This window comes from Phasianus colchicus, chromosome 1 (genome assembly GCF_987193195.1).
Source record: "Phasianus colchicus chromosome 1, bPhaCol1.hap1.1, whole genome shotgun sequence".
NCBI classification, from domain to species: Eukaryota; Metazoa; Chordata; class Aves; order Galliformes; family Phasianidae; genus Phasianus; species Phasianus colchicus.
The window spans coordinates 195,609,651-195,627,516 of NC_143436.1; the positions used below are offsets into that span (position 1 = coordinate 195,609,651).

The 17,866-nt window shown below is 58.7% G+C and overlaps 5 protein-coding genes across 9 annotated transcripts in view; 3 read left to right on the top strand and 2 right to left on the bottom strand.

Moving 5' to 3' along the window:
• Positions 1-432: 432 nt before the first annotated feature.
• LOC116233915 (transmembrane O-methyltransferase homolog) lies at positions 433-3,446 on the top strand. 2 transcript variants are annotated; one of them, XM_031601119.2, is made up of 3 exons: positions 433-1,983; positions 2,775-2,971; positions 3,038-3,446. In XM_031601119.2, the coding sequence occupies exons 1-3, from the start codon at positions 1,722-1,724 to the stop codon at positions 3,356-3,358; spliced, it is 780 nt and encodes a 259-aa protein (XP_031456979.2). In that variant the 5' UTR covers positions 433-1,721; the 3' UTR covers positions 3,359-3,446. The 2 variants fall into 2 exon arrangements, with proteins under 2 accessions (XP_031456979.2, XP_031456978.2); XM_031601118.2 differs by having other exon boundaries at positions 2,775-3,446.
• Positions 3,447-3,798: 352 nt separating this feature from the next.
• On the bottom strand, positions 3,799-5,810 carry ANAPC15 (anaphase promoting complex subunit 15). Its single transcript, XM_031601120.2, has 4 exons — positions 5,477-5,810; positions 4,655-4,714; positions 4,279-4,416; positions 3,799-4,099 (listed from the first exon to the last, which is right to left on the bottom strand). The coding sequence occupies exons 1-4, from the start codon at positions 5,594-5,596 to the stop codon at positions 4,052-4,054; spliced, it is 366 nt and encodes a 121-aa protein (XP_031456980.1). The 5' UTR covers positions 5,597-5,810; the 3' UTR covers positions 3,799-4,051.
• Positions 5,811-6,494: 684 nt separating this feature from the next.
• Positions 6,495-11,404, top strand: FOLR3 (folate receptor gamma). 3 transcript variants are annotated; one of them, XM_090134186.1, is made up of 5 exons: positions 6,495-6,575; positions 6,783-6,931; positions 8,484-8,672; positions 10,690-10,825; positions 10,910-11,404. In XM_090134186.1, the coding sequence occupies exons 1-5, from the start codon at positions 6,539-6,541 to the stop codon at positions 11,194-11,196; spliced, it is 798 nt and encodes a 265-aa protein (XP_089990312.1). In that variant the 5' UTR covers positions 6,495-6,538; the 3' UTR covers positions 11,197-11,404. The 3 variants fall into 3 exon arrangements, with proteins under 3 accessions (XP_089990312.1, XP_089990310.1, XP_089990311.1); XM_090134185.1 differs by having other exon boundaries at positions 6,499-6,575; positions 6,717-6,931; XM_090134184.1 differs by having other exon boundaries at positions 6,495-6,931.
• Positions 11,405-11,466: 62 nt separating this feature from the next.
• LOC149920358 (uncharacterized) lies at positions 11,467-15,704 on the bottom strand. The gene is made up of 2 exons (XM_090134181.1): positions 15,211-15,704; positions 11,467-14,910 (listed from the first exon to the last, which is right to left on the bottom strand). Exons 1-2 carry the CDS (start codon positions 15,672-15,674, stop codon positions 14,151-14,153), a joined length of 1,224 nt encoding a protein of 407 aa, XP_089990307.1. The 5' UTR covers positions 15,675-15,704; the 3' UTR covers positions 11,467-14,150.
• A 664-nt stretch (positions 15,705-16,368) lies between these two features.
• Positions 16,369-17,866, top strand: part of INPPL1 (inositol polyphosphate phosphatase like 1) — a 35,512-nt gene continuing 34,014 nt past the window's right edge. For both annotated transcript variants that reach the window (XM_090134187.1, XM_090134188.1), the window contains exon 1: positions 16,369-16,617. In XM_090134187.1, the coding sequence (XP_089990313.1) occupies positions 16,457-16,617 (161 nt within the window). In that variant the 5' untranslated portion in view covers positions 16,369-16,456. The remainder of the gene's footprint in view (positions 16,618-17,866) is intronic.

Consider the following 17,866-nt stretch of genomic DNA (forward strand, 5'->3'; position numbering starts at 1 on the left):
CGCAACCCGCGTTGGGAAGGGACGGGGGACCGGCTGAACGCGGGGCTGTAAAGAAAGCCGTGGGGAAGGCAGGATAATTGCGAGGGAAGGGATGAACCCGTGGAGGGAGGGGTTGGCACAGCCAGAAAGGGGCTGAGCGGGTCCAGGGGGGAATAAAAGCACGTGGAGCGCGTTGTTGGTTGGGCTGCCAGCACTTCGTACCGGAATCCCCTCCCGTTCCATCTCTATTCCACGCCCATCCCGTCCTTACCTCTGCCTCATCTCCATCTGCGTCCCATCCCTACCCCATCCCAATCCTTATCTCTACCCCATCCCCATCTCTACTCCATCCCATCCAAATCTTCTCCATCCCCATCCCCATCCCCCATCTCGACTCCATCCCCATCCCTTCCCCATCCCTTCCCCATCCCTTCCCCATCCCTTCCCCATCCCTTCCCCATCCCTTCCCCATCCCTTCCCCATCCCTTCCCCATCCCTTCCCCATCCCTTCCCCATCCCTTCCCCATCCCTTCCCCATCCCTTCCCCATCCCTTCCCCATCCCACCTCATCCCCATCTCTACCCCATCCTATCCCCATCTCTACTCCTTCTCCATCCCATCCAAATCCCTGTTCCATCACTACCCCATCCCTAACCCACTCCATCCCCATCCTTATCTCTATCCCACCTCCACTCCATCCCCATCCTTATCTCTACCCCATTCCTACTCCATCCCCATCTCATCTGAATCCCTACCCCATCCCCACCCAATCTCCATCCTTACCTCTACTCCATCCCCACTCCATCTCCATCCTTATCTCTATCCCATTTCAACTCCGTTCCTATTCCATCTGAATCCCTACTCCATCCCCACCTGATCCCATCTATACCTTATCCCACCCCATCACCAACCCATCTCATCCCCATCCTTATCTCTACTCCTTCCCCATCCCATCTGAATCCCTACCCCATCCTTATCTCTACTCCATCCCCATCTCTACTCCATCCCCATCCTTATCTCTCTTCCATTTCTCCCATGAGTCCCTACACCATCCCCACCTGATCCCCATCTCTACATCATTCCATCCCCATTCTTATCTCTACCCCATCTCTACTCAATTCCCATCTCACTCCATCACTTCCCTCATCCCTACCCCATCCCACTCCAATGCTTATCTCTATCTCCATCCCTACCCCATCCCACTCCAATCCTTATCTTTATTTATCTCCATTCCTACCTCTACCCCATCCCACCCCAATCCTTATCCCTACTCTATCTCCATCCCTACCCCATCCCACCCCAATCCTTATCTTTATTTATCTCCATTCCTACCCCATCTCACCCCAATCTTATTTCTACTCTATCTCCATTCCTACCCCATCCCAATCCTTATCTCTACCCCACTCTACTCAATCCCCATCCCACCCCAATCCTTATCTCTACTCCATCCCATCTGAGTCCCTGCTCCATCCCCACCCCCACCCCATAACACATCCCCACTCAGCCCAGTAACCGGAGCCAGCTCAGGCTGTGGCTAAGGTGTCACCATCAATAATTGAGCACAGAGCAGAGCCCGGCTGGGGACCTGGGGACACACTGAGCACAACCAGAAGTTGTGGGACCACACCCGCAGCCCAGGAATCTCCTACAACTCCCAAGGTTTGGGGTGAGAGGGGCACGACGCGTGGCTCGGGATTTGGTGTTGGGGATTGCTGGGCACAGGAGCCAGCAGAGGGCTGGCCATGGTGTCTCCAGCCATCGCTCTGGCCTTCCTCCCCTTCCTCATCACTCTGCTGATCCGTTACCGGCACTACCTGGTGCTGCTGTACCGTGCTGTGCTGCTGGGTTGGCTGCAGGACCGCCTCACCGGGGTGCCCCGCGAGCAGCGTGCCTTCCAGTACGTGCTGACCCACGCCATCCCCGGGGACCCCCAGCACATCCTGCACACTTTCGACCAGTGGAGCTACCACTGTGAGCACCTCAGCTGTGTGGGACCCCTCAAAGGTGAGCGTGGCCGCGTGGGGTTCTCGGCAGGGCTGTTGGTGTGGCTGTGGCAATGGTGGCGTGGCTACGGTACTACCAGCCTGGTGATGGCATCGGTAGCAGGGCTACTTCATCAGTGGCACAGCCACAGAATGGCCACGGCACCTTTGGCATGGGCACAGCACTGTGGGTACAGCTGTGCCATCACTAGCACAGCCACGGCACTCTTGGTAGGGCCAGGGAATTTTTTGGCAGAGCTGTGGCACCCTTGGTATGGCCAAGACACTTTTGGCAGAGCTATAGCAATATTGATATGGCTGCACCATCTTTGGCACAGCCATGGCACCCTTGGTATGGCCAAGACACTTTTGGCAGAATCGTGGCAACGTTGCTATGGCTGCACCATCTTTGGCACAGCCATGGCACCCTTGGTATGGCCAGGGCACTTTTGGCAGAGCTATAGCAATGTTGGTATGGCTGCAGCAATTCTGGCACAGCCATGGCATCCTTGGAATGGCCAGGACACTTTTGGCAGAGCCACAGCACCATGGGTATGACTGTAGCATCTTTGGCACAGCCATAGCACTCTTGGTATGGCCAGGAGACTCTTGGAAGAGCTATAGCAATGTTGGTATGGCTGCAGCAACTCTGGCACAGCCATGGCACCCTTGGCATGCACGTGGCACTCCCAGCAACACAATAGCCCTGTTGGCACAGCCACAAGACTGATGGCACAACCACAGCAGGGTGCCACAATGGCTGTAGGACCCCCCTCAGCCCAGCAGGGCACTGAGGATGCTCTGCCCTGGCAGGGAAGATCGTGGAGAAGCTGCTGTGTGAGCGGGCGCCGCGCACCGTGCTGGAGTTGGGCACCTACTGCGGTTACGGCACCGTGCTGATGGCTGCGGCGCTGCCGCCGGCCGCCCGGCTCTACACAGTGGAACCAAACCCCCAACACGCCTCTGTGGCTGAGAAGGTGATCCGTCTGGCAGGTTTCGACGAGCAGACGGTGAGCAGCTGGCCGGCCGGCGCTGTGCCAAGGCAAGGTAGGGGAGCTGAGGGTGTTTCTATGCAGGTAGAGCTGATCGTGGGCCATTCCGAGGAGGTGATCCCACAGCTGAGGGAGCAGCACGGCGTGCAGAGCGTTGACTTTGTCTTCATGGATCACTGGAAGCGTTGCTACCTGAGGGATCTGCAGCTGTTGGAGGAACACGGGTTGCTGGCTGATAGGGCCACGGTGTTGGCTGATAATGTGGTCTTTCCAGGAGCCCCACATTTCTTGCAGTACGCCAAGACGTGTGGGAAGTATCGCTGCAGGGTGCACCGTGCCAGCCTGGAGTACTGCCGTGCCATCCCTGATGGGATTGCTGAGCTCTGCTACACTGGGGCCCACTGAGCTGCCACTGTGGGGTGGTGTCTGGTGGAAATCACAGCCTCCCGTTGCTGTGCTCACGCTCAGCCATAAACATTGACCCCAAAGGAAACGCGGGGCTGCTGTGCTTTGTGGCACTGGGGGGATTTACAGAGAGTGGTGAGGTGATGGAACAGCTGCCCAGAGAGGCTGCGGATGCCCTGTTCATCCCTGGAGGTGTTCAAGGCCAGGTTGGATGGCCTAGTCTAGTATTAAACATGAAGGTTGGTGGCCCTGCCTGTAGTGGGGGGTTGGAGACTCATGATCCTTGAGGTTCCTTCCAACCCAAGCCATCCTGTGATTCTGTGGGCTGCAGTCAGAGCTCGGTGGGAAGAGCTGTGCTCAAAGCCTTGTGAGGCACAACCACGGCCCTGTGGGGCACAACCACGGCCCCGTGACACCCGAAGCCATTCAGATTTGGTGGCTGATTTCCTACAAAATAGGTGTTTATTAGGAAAGATGCTTCGTTCCTCTTGTGTCCCCGCACTGCTCCCAGGTGTGCTGTGTGCCCACTGGCACTGCCCAGCATTTCTGGTCCTGCTGGACAGCTTCATGCTGTGCCCACTGTGATGTATGGTGGCCACCAGAGCAAACCCCCAGCTCCAGGACAGCCCCAAGCAGAGGGATGGGGGCTCAATCCCCCATCTCACGCTAAATCTGGCTCCGGTTCTGCCAGGATCAGATCATCCACTGGTCCTGGTCCTGCTCTGCCCCTTCCATATCCACCTGGAATGGAAAACATTGAAAATTTCTGCCCCATAGGAACCCCACTTCACTCAGCTGTGATTGTGTGGTGTCTACAAAGGGGCTGGGTGGGCTTTGGGGTCCCTTCCCACCCAAACTGTGGTTCTGGGATTAGATGCGAGGCAGGGATGTAGCCCAGCTCACCCCAACACTTCCCTTACCTCATTGATCTCCCCATCATCAGGAGACTCGTTGTAATCGTTCATCTCATCCATATCCTGCATGTCTTCATCATCCTCAGAATCCTCTTCGCTGTCTTCGTCGTCCTCATCGTCCTCTTCCTCCTCCTCATCGTAGTGCTGTGGGTGTCACAGAGGCACTGCGTGTCCCACTGTGCACAGCACATCCAGAGCCAACCTGCAAATCTAACGCCACACCACCCACATCCCCGTCCCCATTAGGGCCAGGGGATGCAGCCCCACGAGCTCCCATCCCCACAAAGCCACGTGCTGCCCCAAAATACCCTTCCTTCTTCCACTTCCTCGCTAGGGACAGTGCCAGGTTGGGTGACAAATGTCCCACAGTGTGATCACCCACCTCTGAGGCCGGCTTCCCAATGGGCACCAGGTTGTTGTCCTTCTCGGCGATGCTCTGGAGCTGGGGAGAAAGGTGAAGGGGTGATCAATGGGGACAGGGAGGAGCATGATGGGGGGGGGAGGGGGCTGGGACAGCCTGGCACTGTCACATAGGGCTGCAGCCCCTTGGGGACAGGGCACAGAGGACAGATCCACATGGGGACACGGAGATGAGGAAGGGGTGTGGCCATGAGTGCCCCCAAGACATGAGTTGACATCATTTATAAGGAACTCCTTGCCCGGGGGAAGTGGCACAGCTCAATTAGCACAGCTCTCAATTAACACAGCTCTGCCCCGGGGGAGGGGGGGGGGCTCTGAGCTTCTCCCAGCTGCTTGAGATTTTTTAATTGCCTGATTTCTTTTAATCTCAATCAGATAATTCAATCCCCCGTTCGCTGTAATCAAACGCACGCTGGCTGCCACGATTCCCGTGGGTCTCAGCTCCGGGGCTGAACTCACAGCACAACACATCCACGGACTCTGAGCATCACAGAACAGCCCGGGGAGGGGAGGAAGGAAACACCCAGGATGACAGAATCACAGCACGGGTGCAATGGGAGGAACCCTAAAATCCACACCCACCTCCCGCCATAGGCTGGGCAACCCCACCAGCTCAGCCCTTCCCCCACTGGCACCTCCAGAGCAGCAGCGCCAGCACCGCGCCGCCCTCACAGCACAGAATTTCCCTTGCTGAGGGAGTTTCCCTTTGCTGAGCAGAGGGGCTGAGGCCTGCTGGGCCCACACCGGGCCTCACACCGATCCCCGCCTCCCCCCCCGGCCGCACCCAGGCCTGGTGCTGCTGCTCCTGCTGCTGCAGTTCGGTTTCGTCCACGCACGGCCGGTCCAGGTTGAACCACAGCGGTTCGGTCAGGCGAGGCAGCAGCGAAGGGAACAGGGTGGACATGGCGCCCAACAGGCACCGCCGCAGCGGCCGACCCGGAAGTACAATCTGACCCCGGAAGTACTACCGCTGGGAGGGTTGCTACGGAACTGCGCGTGCGCAGAACACGCAGCGAGTGATGATGCGCGCACGGGAGGGGCGGGGTTGCTTGAGGCCACGCCCACTGCGCGACACGGGGCCGTGATTGGGGCGTGGTCTAGGCGGGGGTGTGGCCAAGCGTTGATTGACAGCTGAGTGCGCCGAGAGCCACGAGCACCCAAGAACCCCGGAATATCTGCCCCCCCCCAGGGGTTTCTGCCCCCCCCCTGGGGTATCTGTCCCCCCCAGGAGTATCTGCCCCCCCCAGGGCATTTGTGTCCCCAAGCAGAGGTATCTGCCCCCCCCCCAGGGTTATCTGCCCCCCCCCCAGGGCATTTGTGTCCCCACTGGGGGGCAATTTACCCCTCCAGGGGCATTTGGGACCCCCAGAGATACCTCATCCCTAGGGATATCTGCCCCCCCCGCCCCCCATGGCATTTGGAATCTCCCCCCAGGGGCTTCTGAGATCCCCAGAGTTATCTGCTCCCCCCCCTGCTACCTCACCCCCCCCCCCTTGGGGGCACTCTGACCCCACTGGGGGGTATTTGGATGGCATCTGCCCCCCCTGCAGGGCATTCGGAGCCCCCAAGTGTTTATGTGACACCTCTATAGCGGTATCTGCCCCCCCACACACACACACCCTGCCCCCCCCAACCCACCCATCTGGGCTCCCATTGGGAGGTGTATTCTGTCCCCCCACCCCTCAGGGGTGAGCTTTGAGGATCGGGTTATTTGGGGGCGGGGGGGGCTTGGGGTGATGGGTTACAGGGGGGGGAGGACAACGGTAAGTAGGGGGGGAGGACACGTCGTGCCCCACGTGCCAGCATCGATCTGTGACCCACGGGCAAGGGTTGCACAGAGGCACCAATGGGAGCCACCAGGAGAAAGCCACTGAGAGCCACCGGTGAGCACTGCTGTCCCTGTCCCCATTTGTCCCCACTGTCCCCATCCCCACTTATCCCCCACGCACCCCATTTGTCCCCCCGTGACCCTCATTTGTCCCCATTCACCCGTTGTCACCCGGGAGGAACTTTGTCCCCAGCAGTTCTGAGCACGTGGCAACGGGGACGTCGGTGCCAACCCAATCCTGGGTGTCACCACCCACCCTCAGTGCCACCCCGTCTCCCCATGGCGTCCCTTTGGGCCGTGCTGCTGCTGCTGCTGCCTCCGGGTTTGGCTCAGGAATCGTTGCTCAACATCTGCATGGATGCCCAGCATCACAAATCCAGTCCGGGTCCTGAAGGACTGCTCTATGGGCAGGTGAGCTGCGGCCCCATGGGGACACCCCTGGGTGCCACCACCCCATGGCGTCCCTTTGTCCCTTCTGTGCCACCCTTGGGTGCCACCATCTCTGGGTACCACCATCCCATGGTGTCACAGCACTCCCTTCATGCCACACTTGGCTGCCACCACCTCAGAATGCCTCTGCACCCCCTTCATGCCACCTTTGGGTGCCACCAACCCATGATGCCACCACCCTATGATGTCCCCACATCCCCTCCATGCCACCCCTGGCTGCCACCACCTCATAGTGTCCCCATGTCCCTTTTATGCCACCCTTGGGTGCCACCACCCCATGGTGTTCCCATGTCCCCTGCATGCCACCCTTGGGTGCCATCACCCCATGATGCCATCACTCTACAACGTCCCCACACCCCCTCCATTACACCTTTGGGTGCCACCACCCCTGGGTACCACCACCCCCTGGTGTCCCTTCTTCCCCTCCATGCCACCCTTGGGTGCAACCAACCCATAGTGTCCCCACACCCCCATCGTGTCACCCTGGAGTGCCATCACCCCATGATGCCACCACCCTTGGATGTCCCCTCATCCCTTCCATACCAGCCTTGGTTGCCACCACCCCACGGTGTCCCAATATCCTCCCCATGCCATCCTTGGGACCCACCACCCCATGATGCCATCACCCTACGATGTCCCCACACCCCCTCCATTACACCTTTGGGTGCCACCACCCCTGGGTACCACCACCCCCTGGTGTCCCTTCTTCCCCTCCATGCCACCCTTGGGTGCAACCAACCCATAGTGTCCCCACACCCCCATCGTGTCACCCTGGAGTGCCATCACCCCATGATGCCACCACCCTTGGGTGTCCCCTCATCCCTTCCATGCCAACCCTGGGTGCCACCACCCCACGTTGTCCCTACTCTCCCTCCATGCCATCCTTGGGTGCCATCACCACATGATGCCATCACCCTACGATGTCCCCACACCCCCTCCATTCCACCTTTGGGTGCCACCACCCCTGGGTACCACCACCCCATGGTGTCCCTTCATCCCCTCCATGCCATCCTTGGGTTCCACCACCTCATAGTGTCCTCATATCCCTTCCATGTCACCTTTGGGTGCCATCACCCCACGATGCCACCACCCTATGCTGTCCCCACATCCCCTCCATGCCACCCTTGAATGCCATCACCCCATGTTGCCACCACCCTACGGTGCTCCCCATGTCCCCTCCATGCCATCCTTGGGTTCCACCACCTCATAGTGTCCTCATATTCCTTCCATGTCACCCTTGGGTGCCATCACCCCATGATGCCACCACCCTATGCTGTCCCCACACCCCCTCCATGCCACCCTTGGGTGCCACCAACCCATAGTGTCCCCACACCCACATCATGTCACCCTTGGGTGCCATCATGCCATGATGCCACCACCCTTGGGTGTCCCCTCATCCCCTCCATATCACCCTGGAGTGCCATCACCCCACGATGCCACCACCCTACGCCGTCCCCACATTCCCTCCATCACCACCTTTGGGTGCCACCACCCTTCCCAAACCCCCCTTCAGTGCGCCCTATGGAAGGACAACGCCTGCTGCACGGCCAACACCAGCATGGAGGCACATCGGGACCAGTCCTACCTGTATGGCTTCAACTGGGACCACTGCGGGGCCATGGCGCAGCGCTGCAAGAGGCATTTCATCCAGGACACGTGTCTGTACGAGTGCTCCCCAAACCTGGGGCCGTGGATCGACCAGGTGAGGGGAGGGGGCTTGGGGGGGCTTTGGGGAGTGGGATTTGGGGGGTGGGTGCTCTATGGGGAGGGCTATGGGGATTGGGGTTGGGGGGAGTGAAGTTTGGGGTGAGTAGGGTTGAAGGGTGAGATTTGGGGGGGATTTGGGGTGTGGGATTTGGGTAGGTGGGCTTTGGGGTTGAGGATGGGGTGATGGAGCTTTGGGGAGTGGGATTTGGGGAGTGGGTGCTCTATGGGGAGGGCTATCGGGGCTGGGGTATGGGGTAAAGGAGGTTTGGGGTGAGTAGGGTTGAAGGATGGCCTTTGGGGTGTGGGATTTGGTAGGTGGGCTTTGGGGTTGAGGATGTGGTAAGGGGGCTTTGGGGGGTGGGATTTGGGGGGTGGGTGCTCTATGGGGAGGGCTATGGGGTCTGGGGTTGCGGGGAGGGAGGTTTGGGGTGAGTAGGGTTGAAGGGTGAGATTTGTTGGGGATTTGGGGTGTGGGATTTGGTTAGGTGGGCTTTGGGGTTGAGGATGGGGAGATGGAGCTTTGCGGGGTGGGATTTGGGGGGTGGGTGCTCTATGGGGAGGGCTATGGGGGCTGGAGTATGGGATAAGGGAGGTTTGGGGTGAGTAGGATTGAAGGGTGGCCTTTGGGGTGTGGGATTTGGGTAGGTGGGCTTTGGGGTTAAGGATGGGGTGATGGAGCTTTGGGGAGTGGGATTTGAGGGGTGGGTGCTCTATGGGGAGGGCTATCGGGGCTGGGGTATGGGGTAAGGGAGGTTTGGGGTGAGTAGGGTTGAAGGGTGAGATTTAGGGAGGCTTTGGGGAGTGGGATTTGGGTAGGTGGGCTTTGGGATTGAGGATGGGGTGATGGAGCTTTGGGGGAGGGATTTGGGGAGTGGGTGCTCTATGGAGAGGGCTATGGGGATTGGGGTTGGGGGGAGTGAAGTTTGGGGTGAGTAGGGTTGAAGGGTGAGATTTGGGGTGGGAATTGGGGTGGCTTTGGGTGTTGGGATTTGGGTAGGTGGGCTTTGGGGTTGAGAATGGGGAGATGGAGCTTTGGGTGTTGGGATTTGGGGGGTGGGTGCTGTATGGGGAGGGCTATGGGGACTGGAGTATGGGGTAAGGGAGGTTTGGGGTGAGTAGGATTGAAGGGTGGCCTTTGGGGTGTGGGATTTGGTAGGTGGGCTTTGGGGTTGAGGATGGGGAGATGGAGCTTTGGGGGGTGGGATTTGGGGAGTGGGTGCTCTATGGGGAGGGCTATGGGGTCTCGGGTTGCGAGGAGGGAGGTTTGGGGTGAGTAGGGTTGAAGGGTGAGATTTAGGGGGGCTTTGGGGTGTGGGATTTGGGTAGGTGGGCTTTGGGGTTGAGGATGGGGTGATGGAGCTTTGGGGGGTGGGATTTGGGGGGTGGGTGCTCTATGGGGTGGGCTATGGGGATTGGGGTTGGGGGGAGTGAAGTTTGGGGTGAATGGGGTTGAAGGGTGAGATTTGGGGTAGGATTTGGGGTGGTTTTGGGGTGTGGGATTTGGGTAGGTGGGCTTCAGGGCTGAGAATGTGGTCAGGGGATTTGGGTGTTGGGATTTGGGGGGTGGGTGCTTATGGAGAGGGCTATGGGGATTGGGGTTGGGGTGAAAGAGGTTTGAGGTGAGTAGGGTTGAAGGGTGAGATTTGGGGTGGGATTTGGGGTGGTTTTGGGGTGTGGGATTTGGGTAAGTGGGCATTGGGGTTGAGGATGTGGTGAGGGGGCTTTGGGGCTTTCGGGAGTGGGATTTGGGTTGAATGGACTCCGGGGTGGGACTTGGGATGGGGTTTGGAACGCGTGGGTTTGGGGAGGGGCTTTGGGGTGAAGGGGTTTTAGGGAGGGGGCTTTGGGGTGAGATTGGGGCGACTTTGTGGGATGTGGGTTTTTGGGGACGAGATTCGGAGGTGATCCATTGGAGTTTGGCGGCCGGGTTTTGGGGGTTGGGTTGTGGGTTGGGTTGCCCAGGCTGCAGGCGTTTTTGGGGCCCGTTCCACCCCACACCTCTCACCCTACAGTCGGACTCGAGCTGGCGCCGTGAGCGCATCCTAAACGTCCCGCTGTGCCGCGAGGACTGCGAGCAGTGGTGGGAGGACTGCCAGGACTCCGCCACCTGCAAGGTCAACTGGCACAAGGGCTGGAATTGGACCACAGGTACCCAAACCCCCGACCCTATAGACGCCCGACGCCCCCCACCTCCCCGAAACCCACCTGTGTGCACGGCCCCCCGTCCCCCAGGCACCAACCAATGCCCGCACGGTGCCATGTGCCAGAAGTTCAAGTACGTCTTCCCAACTCCCGCTGATCTCTGCGAGAAGGTTTGGTCCCATTCCTACAAATACACCACGGAGCGCCGGGGCAGCGGGCGATGCATCCAGATGTGGTTCGACCCCATAGAGGGCAACCCCAATGTGGCCGTGGCACGGTATTACGCCCTCGGTCCCGCTGCCAACCTCCATCCCACACCCCTCGTCCTGCTGGCTCTGCTGGTCCCTGCCCTGCTGGGGGTCACGCCGTGGGGATGAGGGTTGGGGGCTCCCGGTGATGCTGTATGGGGAATAAAGTTTGGGGCTGTGGGGATGGGGGTCTGAGGGTGCCTGCTTTGTGGGGTGGGGGGTCTTCTTGTGTCAGCCCGTAGGTAAGGGTTCTGGTCAGCAACGAGGGGCTCGTAGCCCACGTGGGGACCTCGTGGCCCCATCGTTGTAGCCCGTGTCCCTGTGGGATTACACACACGTGGGGACCCAAGGGTCACAACCTATGGGTCCTCTTGGGGCACATCCTACAGCCCAGTGGGTCTCCATGGGTCACATCCTACAGCCCAGTGGGTCTCCATGGATCATATCCTACAGTTGAATGGGTCACACCCAATGGGTCTCCATGGGTCACATCCTACAGCCCAGTGGGTCTCCATGGGTCATATCCTACACCCAAATAGGTCACACCCTACTGGTCTCCATGGGGCACATCCTACAGCCCAATAGGTCACACCCAATGGGTCTCCATGGGTCATATCCTACACCCAAATGTGTCACACCCTATGGGTCTCCATGGGTCACATCCTACAGCCGAATGAGTCACACCCTATGGGTCTTCATGGGTCACATCCTACAGCCCAATGGGTCTCCATGGGTCATATCCTACACCCCAATGGCTCACACCCTATGGGTCTCCATGGATCGCATCCTACAGTTGAATGGGTCACACCCTATGGGTCTCCTGGTTCACGTCCCACTCCCCAATGGGTCTCCATGGGTCACACCCTGTGGGTCTCCCATGGGTCATATCCTACACCCAAAAATGTGTCACACCCTATGGGTCTCCATGGATCACATCCTACAGCCCAGTGGGTCACACCTATGGGTCTCCATGGGTCACGTCCCACACCCCAATGGATCTCCATGGGTCATATCCTACACCCCAGTGGGTCACATCCTATTGGTCTCCATGGGTCACATGCTACACCCCAGTGAGTCTCTATGGGTCACATCCTACAGCCCAATAGGTCACACCCTATGGGTCTCCATGGGTCACATCCTACACCCCAACGGGTCTCCATGGGTCATATCTTACAGCCCAATAGGTCACACCCTATGGGTCTCCATGGGGCACATCCTACAGTTGAATGGGTCCCCATGGGTCACATCCTACACCCCAGTGGGTCACACCTATGGGTCTCCATGGGTCACATCCCACACCCCAATGGGTCTCCATGGGTCATATCCTACACCCCAAGGGACCTCCATGGGTCATATCCTACACCCAAATGGATCACACCCTATGGGTCTCCATGGGTCACATCCTACATCCCCGTGTGTCACATCCTATGGGGTCCCCTATGGGTCATATCCCACACCCCAATGTGTCACACCCGATATGTCCCCCATGGGTCACATCCTACACCCTATGGGTCTCCATGGGCCATATCCTACAGCCCAGTGTGTCTCCATGGCTCATATTCTACAGCCCAATGGGTCACATCCTATGGGGTCCCCCATGGTTCACATCCTACACTCCAATGGGTCTCCATGGGTCACATCCTACAGTCCAATGTGTCACACCCTATGGGTCTCCTGGGTCACGTCCCACACCCCAATGGGTCTCCATGGGTCACATCCTACACCTCAATGGGTCACACCCTATGGGTCCCCATGGGTCACATCCTACAGCCCAATGGGATCCCATGGGTCACATTCTACGGCCCGCTGTTTTCCTATCATAAATCCCAATGTTTCACAGCCTGTGGGTCCCCAAGGGTCACATCCCAAAACTCAACGTGTCATATGTACCCTCCGGATCCCCATGGGTCACATCCTACAGCCCAAGCATCACATCCTATGGGTCCCCATGGGTCATATCCTACACCCAAATGGGTCACACCCTATGGGTCCCCATGGGTCATATCCTACACCCAAATGGGTCACACCCTATGGGTCCCCATGGGTCATATCCTACACCCAAATGGGTCACACCCTATGGGTCCAAGTGGGTCACATCCTACATCCCAGTGGTTCCCCATGGGTCACACCTCAGGTCCCCACGGGTCCCACCCTACATCCTAAAGGTCCACATCCTAAAGCTGTGCCAAAGTGTGCCGTGCTGAGCTGTGCTGTGTTACACCATGTGTTCAAAACGTGCTGTGCTGAACCAGGCTGAACCAGGCCAACATGTGCCATGCTGAATGGTGCTGAGCTGTGCTGTGCCAAGCTGTGCCATGCCATACTGAGCTGTGCTGTGCCATGCTCAGCCAGTCTGAGCCATTCCATGCTGAGCCATGCTGTGCCAAGCTGTGCCATGCCATACTGAGCTGAGCTGAGCCATGCTGAGCCGAATTGAGCCATTCCATGCTGAGCCATGCTGTGCCAAGCTGTGCCATTCCATGCTGAGCTGATCTGTGCCATGCTGAGCCGAACTGAGCCATTCCATGCTGAGCCATGCTGTGCCAAGATGTGCCATTCCATGCTGAGCTGATCTGTGCCAAGCTGAGCCATTCCATACTGTGCCAGGCTGAGCCTTTCCATGCTGAGCTGAGCTGAGCCATTCCATACCAAGCCGTGCCGTGCCAAGCTGAGCCATTCCATACTGTGCCAAGCTGAGCCACTCCATACTGAGCTGTGCTGTGTCAAGCTGAGCCATTCCATACTGTGCCAGGCTGAGCCATTCCATACTGAGCTGAGCTGTGCCAAGCTGAGTCTTTCCATACTGAGCTGAGCTGAGCCATTCCATACCAAGCCGTGCTGTGCCAAACTGAGCCATTCCATGGTGAGCTGAGCTGAGCCATTCCACACTGTGCTATGCTGTGCCAAGCTGAGCCATTCCATTCTGTGCCAGGCTGAGCCTTTCCACGTGGAGCTGTGCTGTGCCAATCTGAGCCATTCCATGCTGATCTTTGCTGTGCCAGTCTGAGCCTTTCCACACCGAGCTGAGCTGTGCCAATCTGAGCCATTCCATACCGATCTGTGCTGTGCCAAGCTGAGCCATTCTATGCTGATCTTTGCTGTGCCAAGCTGAGCCATTCCATACCGAGATGAGCCGTGCCAGGCTGAGCCATTCCATGCTGAGCTGAGCTGAGCCATTCCACATGGAGCTGTGCTGTGCCAATCTGAGCCATTCCATACTGTGCCAATCTGAGCCATTCCATGCTGAGCTGAGCTGTGCCAAACTGAGCCATTCCATACTGTGCCAATCTGAGCCATTCTATGCTGATCTTTGCTGTGCCAAGCTGAGCCATTCCATACCGAGATGAGCTGTGCCAAGCTGAGCCATTCCATACTGTGCCAGGCTGAGCCATTCCATGCTGAGCTGAGCTGATCCATTCCACGTGGAGCTGTGCTGTGCCAATCTGATCCATTCCATGCCGTGCCAATCTGATCCATTCCATACTGTGCCAATCTGATCCATTCCATGCCGTGCCAACCTGATCCATTCCATACTGTGCCAACCTGATCCATTCCATGCCGTGCCACTCTGATCCATTCCATGCTGTGCCAATCTGATCCATTCCACGCCGTGCCAATCTGATCCATTCCATGCTGTGCCAATCTGATCCATTCCACGCCGTGCCAATCTGATCCATTCCACACCGTGCCAACCTGATCCATTCCACACCGTGCCAATCTGATCCATTCCACACCGTGCCAATCTGATCCATTCCACGCCGTGCCAATCTGATCCATTCCATACTGTGCCAACCTGATCCATTCCATGCCGTGCCAACCTGATCCATTCCATGCTGTGCCAATCTGATCCATTCCACACCGTGCCAACCTGATCCATTCCATGCCGTGCCAACCTGATCCATTCCATGCTGTGCCAATCTGATCCATTCCACACCGTGCCAACCTGATCCATTCCATGCCGTGCCAACCTGATCCATTCCACACCGTGCCAATCTGATCCATTCCACACCGTGCCAACCTGATCCATTCCACGCCGTGCCAACCTGATCCATTCCACACCGTGCCAACCTGATCCATTCCACGCCGTGCCAACCTGATCCATTCCATGCTGTGCCAATCTGATCCATTCCACACCGTGCCAACCTGATCCATTCCATGCCGTGCCAATCTGATCCATTCCATACTGTGCCAATCTGATCCATTCTACGCCGTGCCAATCTGATCCATTCCACACCGTGCCAATCTGATCCATTCCACACCGTGCCAATCTGATCCATTCCATACTGTGCCAACCTGATCCATTCCATGCCGTGCCAACCTGATCCATTCCATGCTGTGCCAATCTGATCCATTCCACACCGTGCCAACCTGATCCATTCCATGCCGTGCCAACCTGATCCATTCCACGCCGTGCCAACCTGATCCATTCCATGCCGTGCCAACCTGATCCATTCCACACCGTGCCAACCTGATCCATTCCATACTGTGCCAATCTGATCCATTCCACGCCGTGCCAACCTGATCCATTCCATGCCGTGCCAACCTGATCCATTCCACGCCGTGCCAACCTGATCCATTCCATACTGTACCAACCTGATCCATTCCATGCCGTGCCAATCTGATCCATTCCACACCGTGCCAACCTGATCCATTCCACGCCGTGCCAATCTGATCCATTCCACACCGTGCCAACCTGATCCATTCCACACCGTGCCAATCTGATCCATTCCACGCCGTGCCAATCTGATCCATTCCATGCCGTGCCAACCTGATCCATTCCACACCGTGCCAATCTGATCCATTCCACACCGTGCCAACCTGATCCATTCCACACCGTGCCAATCTGATCCATTCCACACCGTGCCAACCTGATCCATTCCACACCGTGCCAATCTGATCCATTCCATACTGTGCCAACCTGATCCATTCCACGCCGTGCCAACCTGATCCATTCCATGCCGTGCCAACCTGATCCATTCCATGCTGTGCCAATCTGATCCATTCCATGCTGTACCAATCTGATCCATTCCATGCTGTGCCAACCTGATCCATTCCATGCTGTGCCAACCTGATCCATTCCATGCTGTGCCAACCTGATCCATTCCACGCCGTGCCAACCTCACCCACCCCATCCCACCCCACCCCGCCGCTCCGTCCCACGCCGCCCCGCGCCGCCGCGCACAGCCGTTCAGTTCCGTCCCCGCCGTTCCGCCCCGCTCCGCCCCGCTCCGCCCCTCGCCCTTTGCCCGGGGCCGCCCGGACCCCCCCTCCTCCCTCCCCCCCCCCTCCTCCCCCCCCCCTCCCTCCCTTTTCCTCAACCCCAAACCCCAACCCCCTCCCGCTTTCCGTCTCCCCGCCCCCGGCCCGCACCGCACGCCCATCCCGCAGCATGGCGGGCGCGGGGGGTCCGGGGGGGTCCGCGCCTCCTTGGTATCACCGGGATTTGAGTCGGGCGGCCGCCGAGGAACTGCTGGCGAGGGCGGGGAGGGACGGAGGCTTCCTGGTGCGGGACAGCGAGAGCGTGCCTGGGGCCTATGCGTTGTGTCTGCTGTGAGTGCGGGGCGGGGGGGGTGCGGGGGATGGGGGGTAAATGGGGGGAGATGGGGGGTATGGGGGGTAAATGGGGGCTATGGGGGGGTAAATGGGGGGAGATAGGGGGGATGGGGGGTAAATGGGGGGAGATGGGGGGTATGGGGGGTAAATGGGGGCTATGGGGGGGATATGGGGGTATGGCGGGGGTGTATGGGGGGTATGGGGGGGTAAATGGGGGGTATGGGGTGGAATAGGGGGTATGGGAGGGGTGTATGGGGGCTATGGAGGGTAAATGGGGGGTATGGGGGGGTATTTGGGGGGGTATTTAGGGGGAGATAGGGGGTATGGGGGGGTGAATGGGGGGTATGGGGGGCGATATGGGGGTATGGGGGGGTAAATGGGGGGTATAGGGGGCGGATAGGGGGTATGGGGGGTAAATGGGGGGGTATGGGAGGGTAAATGGGGGGGTATTTGGGGGGAGATAGGGGGTATGGGGGGGTAAATGGGGGGTATGGGGGGGGATATGGGGGTATGGGAGGGGTGTATGGGGGGTATGGGGGGTAAATGGGGGGGTATTTGGGGGGAGATATGGGGGTATGGGGGGTAAATGGGGGATATAGGGGGTATGGGGGGGTAAATGGGGGGCATGGGGGCAGATAGGGGGTATGGGGGGTGCATGGGGGGCTATGGGAGGGTAAATGGGGGGTATGGGGGGGTATTTGGGGAGAGATAGGGGGTATGGGGGGGTGAATGGGGGGTATGGGGTTAGATAGGGGGTATGGGGGGATGAATGGGGGGTATAGGGGGTATGGGGGGTGCATGGGGGGGTATAGGGGGAGATATGGGGGTATGGGGGGGTAAATGGGGGGATATGGGGGGAGGTAGGGGGTATGGGGGGTGCATGGGGGGTATGGGAGGGTAAATGGGCGGTATGGGGGGGTATTTGGGGGGAGATAGGGGGTATGGGGGGGTGAATGGGGGGTATGGGGGGAGATATGGGAATATGGGGGGGTAAATGAGGGGTATGGGGGGAGATAGGGGGGTATTTGGGGGGAGATAGGGGGTATGGGGGGGTAAATGGGGGGTATAGGGGGTATGGGGGGTGCATGGGGGGGTATAGGGGGAGATATGGGGGTATGGGGGGGAAAATGGGGGGATATGGGGGGAGGTAGGGGGTATGGGGGTGCATGGGGGGGTATGGGAGGGTAAATGGGGGGTATGGGGGGGTATTTGGGGGGAGATAGGGGGTATGGGGGGGTAAATGGGG